We start from the raw sequence: 13,459 nt of genomic DNA on the forward strand, positions 1-13,459 counted from the left end.
CTAGGACCAGTCTAGCTGGGCCCAGAGCCTGTTGCTGGTCGTCACTTTTGTATTATCATAATTATCTAAATCATTTAACTCTGCTTTGACAGTTCAAAAAACTTAAGACATGTATTCAATTTGACTAGAATGAAAGCATTTACAGTAGAAAATCAGAAAACTGAACTAGCATTTCAAAGCTCTCTCAACTAAAAATTAGTGATTTTTTAATTCATATTAAGTCAGTTTTTTCTTACAGAAATTAATTCAACTTTATTTGTGTGAAGTTGATGTATTTTCCAGAAGTTCATTCCATTTTTATTGTTTAATTACAGTACCAGCTTTAGAAATCATTAAAAAAAGTATTTGTATAGTTGTATTTGTTAAAATAAAAAGTAAATGTAAAAATTTAAAAAATCCAAATGGTATGAAATTTTTGAAGCAAAAGTAATCAACTACTAGTCCCACGGACTACTGAACTGTATTTTATAGTAGTACGATGCAATTTTACTGGTCTTGGACCAGCAGATCATCAATGATTTCAAGCGCTGTGTACTGTGTACATTTTATAATGTTTTGTACTGTATTGTATGTTATGTGCGTACATTTATATAATCACTTTCTGTTATTCTCCCTAACAATATTTTCTTGGTTATTTTTAAAAATTTGAACTTTCTATGGTCTTATTTAGTTTGAGCTTTTGACAATCCAACTGTATTAGTATTTATTATGAAGGAAAAAATATTAAACAGATGTTTTTGAACATTAATATCTTTTGGTCAAGGTAGCCATTCTATCGGTGCTTTAATTTTGAATGTTGATGTTTAAAACATCAATGTTTTTTCATCAATGTTACACCTCCAATGGAAAGCATCTATACAACCAACAATAGTAATGCAAAATGGTTGCATGATTTTGGAACAATATTTTTGATAGAACAATTAATCTATTAATGACATTTTTGCAGAGTTAAATTAGAATTTTTCGGAAAATACCAACAAAAAATCACAAGACTTTAATTAAATAGATTAGCCACAAGCTTATTCAACTGAAATTTGTTTCCTGCTTCTAGTGGAGGAAAAAATGCTGAATTTTAATTTGAGTGCAGAGATAAATAAAATAAATTCTGCTACACTTATCAGTCTTCTCATATCATGGGCACTCCCATTTTCCCCAGAGTTTTCTTGTTCTTGAGGAGATTGATAACATTTAAAATTGATGGATTTAAGTGTTGATAACATTTAATATTAATCAACTCAGGTGTTACTAAAAAAATTAGAATAATATATATATAATTACTTGTGCTTGTTTCTGCTGCTGCAACTGTTGTCTCTTCATTAGTTGAGCCATTTCAGCCTCTGTCATTTGCCTTCCAACAGACTGTTTCAAAGAAACCTGTTGTTGTGCAACTCTTTGTTGAGCAGCAGTTACAGTTAAAGTACCTCCAGCACCAACGGCAACTTTTGCAGCCTGCTGCGAAGCTTGCTGTTGCTGAACCGTTTGCAATCTTTTCAAATGCTGCTGCTGCTTTAAATTTTGCTGTTCCTAAGTAATGTTAAAACTAATTATCAAAAATAAAATGCTTTCATCATAATTCATTTCATATGTAAGGATGATAAATTGAGAAATTTAATTCCTCTCCCCTCCCACAATAATTACATTACTGCACAAATTCACAATCAGTAATTCATTAAAACTACTGGTACAGGCATCCCTCGTATAACACGGTACTTATACAACACAGTTTCGATATTACACGGTACCAAATTTACGATTATTCTAACACAGTTTGGATATTACACGGTACGAAACTTGAATTTAATACTTCATGGTTTTGATATAACTCGAGTGTTATATTTATAAAAGATGGAATTTCATTTTTGTTTAATACATTCTGTTAATGGTTGATAATTCAATAAGTTTTTACTTTGTTTTTACGAAACTTGGTTTCGATATAACACGGAACACATCCTTTAATTTACATTATTTCTGTCTCGTATGGCATGGTTTCGATATAACACGGATCATGGTTTCGATATAACACGATACATCTTAACCTGATTTTCCTCATGCACATATATAATTAGTGCTAAAAATAAGTAAAAATGTTATTTTAAAAAAGTCTCGTATAACACGGTTTCGATACTACATGGAACGAATTAACCGTGTTATACAGGGACAACGTTAAAGGCTTTTGCTATTTTGCTCATTCTAAAACATTTGCCCAAGCAAAAAAATTGCTGCCTAACAAACATCAATATCTTTCAATACACCCAGGGATAGGTAACTTCATACTCTGTTCATCTCATCTGTATCACAATTAGAATCAAAAAGCTTTAAATAACACTATTTTCTGATCCAAATGGTGTATAAACAAAATACAGAACACTGAGGGGCTGCCTAATACAAAACTGAAATTAGGTCATGTTTTTTTTAGAATAAAAAATAAGTAAGGTTACAATGAAACCATGATAGTAATATTCACCACATTTCTTAAAACTACAAGAAAAGGTATGTTTAGACAATATACTTAATTTTGGCTTGAATTTTTTAAATATTTTTTTTGTGGAAGATTAAAGTATGTCTTCCTTGAAACTAAATTATGTTAAGCAACTACAAAAAAAAAAAAAAAAAAAAAAGTATCTGTTAATACACTGTTTATACAAGGTTTATGAAATTCATGAGTGTAAGTAATACAGGGTTCGTACTCAATTTCAGAAATAAAATGAAGACGTTTTGGAGGAGTTTAGGAGTAAAATGAGATTTTGAAGGAGTACTAATGGGCTGTCCTTAAACAGTGTTGCAGTTTTTTTCAACATATTTGACCTTCTTCTTCCTTTGTGAAAGTGTCACACTTCACCTTACTCCTCCTCTTGTCACACGTCATATTTTTTTTATAAACAAATTGTTATAATAACTGTGTGGTGTCACTTTTTGTCACCTTTTCTCTTCCCCTTGTCACAATTTCATGAACCCGTCTCCCCTTCAAAGCATGACATCACCCGTGGATGACCCTTTTTACAATATCATAACTGCAACTTACCAAACAGTTGTATTTTAACACAATTACATTATTTATTAAATCTACTTGTGTATTTTTTAATAGTAATTAGACAAACTGACTTTTGCTGCTGAGAGTGTGGTGGACAGAAAAGCAATAGTCACCTAATTTGAAAATACAAACAAGCACCATTTAAGCATGTTTTACTTCATTTATGAAAAGTCTTAGTCATCTAACAATATTTTTACCTTCATTATTAATCATTTCTATGATCATTTTGTAAATCACATCTTTATGAAAATAAATAAATATACGAAATTACTAAATTACAACTGCACTTATGACGAAATTAAGTTGTCAATCGAAGGATTTTAAGTTACTTTAGAGGAAGATTATGTAGTCTTGAACTAAAAAAGGACTTTTGAATTAATTAAGACAAATGAAGGAGTTTGAAGGGCCCTTCAAAAAAAAAAAAAAAAAAACCTAAATGAAGGAGTATTGGAGGAGTTTTGAAGGAGCGTACGAACCCTGTAATAGGTAGCATTTAGCACTCTTATCATTCATTTTGTCCAAAGATTTGATTATGCCCAGATATCTTTACACAAGTAGTAATGCATAATAATATGTATTAATAAAGATGCACAACTACTTTTGCGGATTATTTATAATCAGCGGTAAAAAAAAAAAAAATAGAGGGAAAAATATTTTCCAATATACATTTTTTTAAGCATACCTTCAACTAGAAACTGGTGAAAGAATAAATTTGTTAACAATAAATAAATGCAATTTTCTGCAAACATTACTATAAGATGCAGTATGAAAGTGTACAGAGTAAAATCAAAACAAATAGTTTAGAAAGAGTACAAAACGGACTGAAATATCAAAGGATCATTTCCCAAGTTTATGAATACTTTACTATTAATTACTAGTCATAAAATTTGCACAACTTTCCAACCAAAAGCAGCGAAGATGTGCTGGTTTTTCCTTTTGTCCTTATAATTTTGACCACCACTGTATTAACCACTCATTATTGTGTACTTTTTTCTAATTTCAAGAATAATTTTGCAAAGTCCAAAGAATTAATGCCAACTCATAAGTCAGGGATGAGAGTGGTCAGAGAGCAAAAAGGAGGAAATCCAAAAAAATTTCGTAAAAGAGATGACATCCAAAAAAATTTCGTGATAAGGATGATATCAAAAACCACATCAAAATAGCAACTTTTCATGTTTTTTAGAGAAAATACATTTTTTTCATTAAAAACATTTGAGTTTACAGTGTTAAATGAGTGAGAACATAAATCTTAAAATTAGGTCTGTTTATAAAGTAAAAATTTACAACAGAGAGAAAAATCGAAAATTTCTTTATGTGGAAGAATATACTTTTCATAGTAAGAATTGAAAATAAATAAATAAATAAATAAATATATATATATATATATATATATATATATATATATGTATATATATATATATATATATGTATAGATATATATATATATATGTATATAAGCGATTGGTTATCTTTCTCTTTGCATTAGCACTCAAAATTTGTCGTTAAAAACTTCTTTATACAATTTCAGAATCAAAAGAACAACTTGCAGCCATCTCATTTAATCATGAAATCTCCTAACTTTTAACAGGCTGTGAAGCCTAAACGGTTTGAGATTCACTATAAATATTCTTTATACTTTCCAAAATACACAAAAAAAAAGTAACCATACCAAGTTTCAATTAAATTCGAGACTGTGGGTGCTATGCCACTTTTTTCGATTGACTTTTGCATTTTTTCAAAAATAAATTAAAGAAATAAAAATATTATTGATATGATGAATAAAATAAGCAGATATAGGGCAGCATATAGTAAAAAAATACCTAACATTAAAAATAATTGAAATACTTGCAGGATGCAAAAAGATTGAAATCTCAAACGAGGCATGCAAATTTCGGCGCAGCCCGTGTTTGACACCGTTGGCACGATTCCAAAACATACGTTTTTGGCAGATATCGCGGAGGATGAAGATTCGAAGGAGAAAAATAGAAAGAACAAAAAATCAGGACTGAAAATTTTAAAAAATCGTTTTTTTCCTGATTTTTGAGAAAAATAAGGCCTGAAAGAGGCAAAAAAAGGGGGAAAGGTTTTAAAAGTCAACAGAAAAAGCCAGAATTCCGGCAAAAGCCGGAAAAATCTCATCTCTGATAAGTAGAAATAAAAAATATTTAAAAACTTACTCTTTGCCGTATTAAAGCTGTTTGCCTAATAGCTTGCATTTGCGTCAATTGGTTGATATTTCTCTGAGTAGTAACTTGAGTATTCAGGGGATTTACTGCAGCTGCCGACAAAATACTTTTAATTACAATAGAGCAAAACCACCAAGAATAAAATCTAAATTAACATGTAATTGTATTTCACAAGGTATTTGTAAACTCAAGGAGATATTCCAGTTAAAAAATATAAAGGACCATGTAGAAGATGAGGTTAGAACTTATCGTCCTTTCTGAAAAGTGACAGATTGTCATATTAAAAAAACAAAATATTTATATTTTTCATAGTAATTGAAAATGAATGCAAATGTTATGCTACGATACGTAAAAACACACAATAAAAGCTTATACAAGTTGAAAAAACACTATCACACATATAATTTAAAACCCTTATTAGCTGCTATATATCTCCCCAAAAGGTATCATTAAGTGGTGTAGGTCACAAAACACCATGTCTCATATCTCAGTGAATATTATACTTACTATTGTCAAACTTTGTGCTGGAATTGTTTTCTAATGGAGATTATTTCGTTTCCTCAAACATAAGTAAGGGATCTAGGGGTCTGTATATGAAGTTAGATTTCATATCTTTTCACTAATTTGCTTTTTTGTTGAAAACTCAGCACCTTATTTTGACCATATTTACAATCAGAAGTTTGCATCTAGGGCTAAGGGTTGCGAAAATAAAAGTTTTGCAAGTTAAACGTGGACACACAATATATGAGTGTACATTAGAGATGACCCAGGCTCAAAAAATAGAGGTTTTAGGCTCGGACTCATGGTAAGATATTCAATCGTCAATTTCCATACAATATTTTTTTTTTTGCATTTGCATAATTCCATGTAACTATATACCAAAAGTAAATTTAAAACATTTTTTTTTCAAAGTTCATATTATGATATATGTTATAGGAATATCTGAAGTTATTAAATTTTGCATTTAACAACAATTTTGAAATTATTTAGTGGGAACGCTACTGTTTCAAAAGGCTGCTGTGCTTTGGAAAAGTGGTTGCTTATTTTTGATCCATTTTAAATAGCTATTATAAATGCAGTTTTCAAAAGATTACTTTAATGCAATTATGTCTTAGCATACATATGAAATTACATGTTTTAGCTTCTAGTGTAAGTCCAGAAAAATACTTAAGTTTGCCTAAATTTTGTAAATTAAATTAGATTTCCAAAGTTTTTAAATACCTCCTCCTCTGTCCTACCCTCCCCAAAAATTTAAGTTTAATACAATACCAGTTTTCGATTACGGTGCTGAACTCCTTATCACTGCTTCTGATAGTGCTCTAGATAAACTGGACGTTGCACAAGACAAGGCATTAAGACTCATTACTGGTGCAGCAAAATTAACAGCCCTATTGCTGCTATGGAATTGCAAACTGCGACTTATTGTTTGTCAGATAGACGAACCTACAGTGCTTTATCCCTAGGTGAGAAATCGCTTAGAAAAGAGGGTTTTCGGAACAGCTACATCCCTCCTCAGACCAGACTCAAAACACAACATCCTTTCTTATTTGAGTTTCACCGACTTGCTACAAACCTCAATGTCTCGAGCATCAGACAGCCCAATTTTAGACCGTCTATTTGCCCGGGTACTTTAAATTACGCTACTGCTAATTTGGACTTGGTGCAGCCTCTTCGTAAACATTGTTCCTCACAGGTTGAGTTAAGGGCTTCTGCCCTGGCTACTATTCATGAAAGGTATCCATTTCAAGATTGGCTTCACGTTTATACTGATGGATCTGCCACAGCCTCTACAGGTAGGGCTGGTGCTGGCGCTTTTTCCAACCTGAAGGAATCTTTTAGTGCCTGGTCAGATAATTTTGACGGTGAAGTTTTTGCAATTTATATGTCCCTTAAGGCTGTCACTGAGCTCTCTTGCCAAAAAATTGTTACTTTCGTTGACTCCCAAGCTGCAATACAGTCAATCACAGACTATAACCTTTTCCCAACAGAGACCGAGTTTGAATGTAAACTCATTATTAGTGCACTTCTTAAGACCGGTAAAGACGTTGTGCTCCAATGGATACCAAGCCACTGCCGCATCCATGGCAACGAGCAAACTGACTTGTTAGCTAAAGAGGTTTCAACATTAAATCCACCTTGCCTCCCGATCCCTCTTCGAAACGCCAAGTGACATCTTGGGAGCAATAATAGGCTCAAAAGAATTTCATCTCTCCGTGGCATTGCCAGCGGAAAATCTTGGGCCTGTCTTCTTGAAGACTGCAACTTTTCCTTTTTCCTAGAGTTGAAGGGGTTACATTCTTTTTGTCTCATTACTGGTCACGACTACTTACAAGCCCATCTTTTAAAAATCGGACTGGCCAGTTCCCCGCTGTGCCCACTATGTGAAGGGACTAAGCAAATGACAGGGAGCATCTTTTTGATTGCCCCGTTCTCATGACGTGCTGAAGGATGTCGTCTTCAGGGAGCTTTCCCGCTCTGCTACTGCATCTCTGTTGTATTGGACTGCAAGGTGCCTTATGTCCGAGAAGACGTTGGTGGGCGTAAATTTAAAATAAAAAAAGTTTAATATAATAAATATTTTGCTTGAATTTTAATCATGTTAGTTTTTTAGTGTAACAGGGTGGCGAAAGGAACTGGAAAAAAAGTTCCCCTGACTTTTCCCTGATTAAGTTCACCAAATTTCGCTGATTTATGTTACCAATGATAATGGTTCCCTTTCTTTGCCCTACCTGAAAAGCGTTGCAATTTAAATAAAATGCAGTGTTTAAAACAGTTTAAGCTGTTAATTAAAAATATATTTTGAAAAGATGCTCCCTTTTTTTTGGTAAAAATAGCATATTAAATTATCGACAGAGAAATTTTGTAGGAAATCAAAAACAAATACTTAACTTCCAAGAATCAGTTAACATAAGAATTCTAAGAAATTTTTAAAACTATTCTTTAAGACATATCTAATCATGATAAAACTAAAAAATTTAAATTGAGATAATATTGAATTGAATTTTCGAGCAGTATAATTGTTGCTGCAAGAATAACAAGTGATAGTTAAAGTATAGAAGTAAAGTAGTTTTACTAACATAAATAATACTGCCGTGTGCAGGTAAACGGCAGTATCGGCAGAAATTAGTTTTCAGGATATTTGAAGAAATGTGTGGTAGATTCAGTAGTAACAAAAGGAAAATGTCGGAATTAGACATTTCTTTCGCGCCTTTTTTTTAAGCGGAAACCAAATAAGCGAGAATGTAAAATAAAGATAACTTACAATAGATGGGAAAAAAAAGAAGAAAAATGTGTTGTTGCTGCCCAAGACCTGCACACATCAGAATAGACATATTTATGTAAAACAAATTGAAATCTTTCAAGAACCGGTCATATTGAGCTATTTTCTAATCAAGGACTTAGGTTTTAATGAATGAATACAGCATTTTAACTATTAAAAAATAATAAAAATATTTACATATGTCCACAACTCAATTTCAAATGATTTCATGAGTTGTCAAAAAAAAAAAAAAAAAATCTTACATTACTTTAGTAAAAAACAATATTGAAATGCAAAAACAATTATTAATTTGATAATTTATGTGTACATAGTTTTAAAATCTGAAAAAAAAAGTGTAATCTAAGTGTAGTGTAAAAAAAAGTGAGAGAAAATAATACCATGGCAAAAAAAAAAAAAAGATTTTCAGCCAAAATTCAATTTTAGCAATTAAATTAAAAACTTTTATGATTTTTTTCAGCATTAATTTTTAAAAACAAAGATTTTTTCTTTTGAAATCGAGATAACAGAATGCTAATTACTTCAAGACAATGAGTAAAGGCAAGGGAGCCAAGTCATTAATGACAGCTTCCTCTTTGCCTGTAGGGTTGTTTATTTTATGTAGCATGGAATGAGTGAAAGGAAAATTCAAGCTAGATAAAATAAACAACTTTACAGACACAGATGCAATCTTAGGAAGCTCATCCTAAGATTGAATACTTTGACCTTGAGGAAAAAAGATGCACAAATATGCGACACTGTATAATCACACCTCATTAATTTTACTTTTTTTAAACAAATAATTGGCGGAAAATTCGTAGGGAATCAAAGTAAATCATTTTGCAAGTAAAAAAAAATCATTTGATCAATTTTCCCTGATTTTTTCAAAATTCCCCGATATTTCCCTGAGTGATAAAGTTTCCTGACTTCCCTAATCTATCGCCACCCTGTATAAGTCACAAGATAGTGTAAGTCACTGTAATTTCGGCACCAAAATTTTAATGTTTGCTCTTTTTTTTCCCTGTAGATTGCAAAAACAGCAGCTGAAGGAAAAAAAAAAAGAACAAAGAAAGATTAAAAGCAAGTGGAAATTTTCAAGCTTTTAAAGATAATGATGAATTTAAAAATCAAAAGAAATGGCACAGAGAAAAGAGGAAAACAATGACTATTGATGAAAAAGAGTTAAAAAAAGCAAGAGAAAACAATAAGGAAATTGTACAGAGCAAAGAAAGCTTTAAAAGCTGTTACCAGTGAAGCTAGGTAAAAGATTTAGGAGTAAAAGATTTAGTAACCATCACGCATAAAGATGGCAAGAAAGTGTAAGTACAAAAAAGATATCTATTCATGACTTTAGGCGAAAAATATGCAAGTTTCAAAAATGAAAGTGCTGATGTCAACATAGGCCTGTCTAAATTTTGTGAACTTTGACCATTTCATGTTTGAGGAAAGTTGTGAAGACTGTTTCTACCAAAATTGTGTTCACTGTGGAAACTTAAAAAATCTGCACGGTTTAGCTGAAAAGAAACTAGAAGCGGAGATCAAATTCTTCCAGTGGATCACAGATAAGACAAAAGTCTCAAGGCAAAGCATTTCTTCAACATTGGAAGAAACTATTGAAAAGTTGGAAAAAAAAAAAAAAAAAAAAAACCCACAGTTCCTGCAAGAAACCTTTTCTTGCAAGCAAAAGACACCATAAAATTACTTAAGCCTGACTTTGATCGTTGATTTCACTATACTTTCCCTAATTTTGATTTGTTAATATATGTTATGGGTTAGTTTCATTTTGTTTTCACGTTTTAACTGTACCTTTTATGTTAATGTAGTGTAAGTCACATTACAGTTGTAGTGAAGGTCACGCAGAATCATATTCATAAAAAAAAATTATACAATCTAGAATCTTTTTGTTTTCACTTATTGATATTCAAAACATTAGTTATAAAGCTGCATTAATAGAATTATTTAGACAATGTATGAGGAAGAAAACGTAAGTTGAAATGATTGCCAAAAAATGACTTTTTTCCGGTAGTGTAAGTCACATCATGGGCAAGTTCATTTTTAAATATTAAAGTAAAATGTATGAACAAATTTTATGCCACTGCTAAAAATTAGTACATGTGTCTCGTATACCAAAGCCATAGATAACATTTTGAAAAACGCTAAAAATTTTTGTAAATCAACCATACAGTGCTTGAAATTTTTTTAAATGTAGTGTAAGTCATGATTGGAAATAGCCATTAGAAATGGAATTTTTTAAATTTTACTTCACGATAGTTTTAAAGTGCATGAAACAAAAAACTAGGAGGAAAAATATTTCACTTTTGATTTTAATATTTCTTTTCTGTGCTTTCTCGAAATAAACTTACATTATTTAAATATATTAATAAGGTTGGATTGATATTTGCTTCACATGTAAATTATAAAATAAATAAATAAATAAATAAATAAATAAAGCAGAAAATAAATTAAGTTATTTGTAGTATGTTTATTTATGATTACTATTACAATATATAATATGGTAATGCATCTGAAGGGGAACATTTTGATAAAATTTTAACCAAATACTCTCCATCAATAAAACAATAGGATTTTTTTTTCTGAATCAGTCTCAGTTGCAATATAATAGCTTTATTTGGTTGATGTAAAACAATAACTGAGATTACATTTCAATAAAACCAAGCCTTTATTCGGACTCTAGTGAGCTCAGTTTGAAGAGTATTTCACTTGAGCTCGGCCGGGTTCAGATTTTGGTATGAGACAATAGTCCCTAGACTCAGGCAGGCTCTGTTTACAAGTTTTCGAGCTCAGAATTACAAAAATGAGCCCAAAGTGACCTCTAGTGCACATACCCATTAAATGAAAATACAGCAGTATACCTTTATATCGCTGACCTATGAAACATAATTCTCTATAAACAGTGCAACTTTTGAGACTCACAAAAGGCTTTGCAATTAAAAAATCCCTCGGTTCTGCCTTGCAAACATTAAAATACTTAGAAAAATGAAATTTTTAATTAGTTTTTCTTCTTTACATCAATGCTTTTAAATGAATATTTGTATTCACAGTTAAAAAAAAAATCTATATTGCTCTTGAAAGTGCAGCTGTTAAGCAAATCATAAAGCTCGCAGAAGTGCAGGATAATTCACTTTCTTTTGATTGTGAAACATATTTGTGAATGATAACATACATATTAAATTGCATAATTAATGCTTTAATACTGATTACAATTAAAAGTTTTTCTGAAGTGAAAATATATACATGTATTCTGAACATTAATTTCAAAATTTACGAAATAATCTATATAATGCCAAAACCCAGGGCCGGACTGGGTGATCGACAGGGCGCGGGAAAGCTGAGTTGAAGGGAGCCGACTGAGCCTCCATAATATCTAGGAAATTAAGATTTAATGCGACCATTTTTAAAAGGATAAAAAATCATTGAGAAGCAAAAAAAGCCCTTTTTGTTGCTCGAAAATGTCTAAACAAGAAGTCATATTTTTGCAAGTTCAAAAATAGTAGAAGAGACCCCCCCCTCCCCCCAAAGAGTGTTGGTACATCCCCTTAAATATTAATGATTACCCCCTAGAAAGAGACTCCCCTAAAAAAAGAGACGAAAGACCACCAAAATACACCCTGAAAATTTGAATAACGTCGCGGGGGCGGTTGGGGGGAATAATTTTTTAATTTCGAAGAATGAGAAATTTTGCAAAATGTTTCTCAACAGAAACTTTTTCCGAAAATTCATTGCTTGTTTGTCTTTCTTCTGAAATGCATCATTCACTAGTTCAATAGCATTAAGTAACAACACCTCTTGCAGTGATACTTTTTTTTTGTGTTGTCGATTGAATTTTTTTTCACTGGTATCTGCTGTTGTTTTAAAACATGACGCTATCATTTTATTACATGAATTTGTCGGTTCTTTAAGCTGACGAGGTTTACTCTGTGCGATCAACATTCATGCTCAGGTTTTTTTTTTTTCGTTTTGTCCCTGCATATGCTAATTTGTCATTTTCGAGAAAATGCTTCTGCAATTGAAAATTAAAAAGAGATGTATGTACATGACAATTCAAACTGTTGTCCGTTTCCAAAGACTGTTTTAAAATATTTTTTTCCACTTTATTGTGCTAAAGTTCAAAACTCAAAAAGAATAAATTAAAAATATCATTTCATAAGTAAATTTTTTTCTTTGGATTGTTAAAAATCCAGGGCCGATCCTAGGGTGTCGGCCGCCTGTGTGCAAAGACCTGATGTGTCGCCCCTGAAGAGCAATTTGCATGTTTTGACTATAACGCCCATATAAATCTATATAAATCTTTCTTCAAATTTCTGTATCAAGATCTAATTAAAAAAAAAAAGAAAAACAAAACAGAAGAAGGATGAATTCAAGTAAAAAGTTAGAAAAAACTCCTTAGGTGCAATTTATATCTTTGAAGAAAGTAATAGGTACAAAAAATGTACTAGTCGTAAAAACGCATTTTATAGTCTGTCTTTGGTGACATCAGAGGAAAGACGGAGGAGGAAGAAACAGGGGGGGGGGGGGATCGCATCCAGAAAATATTCAAAATTGGCTTATGAAAAAAAGCTGTAATTAATCTTTGGTTGTGTTTGGTTGCTAGGACAAGAGTCGGGAACATTCAAGGTCCATGGAGAAATTTTCAATATTGACGTCAAAAATTGCAATTTTAGGAAATTTTTCGAGATTTGAGGGGAAAGTAATGTTGGAGTTCTTTCCTAAAATTCTTTAAAAATTGATGTTAAATTGCAGCTTTTTTTTCCCTGACCTTAGTTTAGAAAGGATCGGGCGCTCTTAAAGAAAATTTTCTGGAACGGAAGTTTGGAACAAGCAATTTTGTGTTATCTTTGTTGACGTTGTTGGAGGGAGGGAGATTCGGTCGTCTCCTATCGAAAGTTTTCAAAATTGAAGTTTAAAACTCAAATTTAGGCTGTCTTTGGTGACGGTAGGGGGTCTGGCATCTTTCCTCTGTTAATT

General features: G+C 31.6%; 1 protein-coding gene across 1 annotated transcript in view; it reads right to left on the bottom strand.

Moving 5' to 3' along the window:
• The window catches only part of LOC129233290 (negative elongation factor A-like), a gene marked incomplete at its 5' end in the record, with an annotated part of 58,963 nt that overhangs the window by 33,982 nt on the left and 11,522 nt on the right, over positions 1-13,459 (bottom strand). The window contains 2 exons of the mRNA XM_054867340.1: positions 1,279-1,524; positions 5,209-5,309. Coding sequence (XP_054723315.1) covers positions 1,279-1,524; positions 5,209-5,309 — 347 coding nt within the window. The remainder of the gene's footprint in view (positions 1-1,278; positions 1,525-5,208; positions 5,310-13,459) is intronic.

The sequence above is a fragment of the Uloborus diversus genome, unplaced genomic scaffold (assembly GCF_026930045.1).
Source record: "Uloborus diversus isolate 005 unplaced genomic scaffold, Udiv.v.3.1 scaffold_312, whole genome shotgun sequence".
In the NCBI taxonomy this organism is placed as follows: Eukaryota; Metazoa; Arthropoda; class Arachnida; order Araneae; family Uloboridae; genus Uloborus; species Uloborus diversus.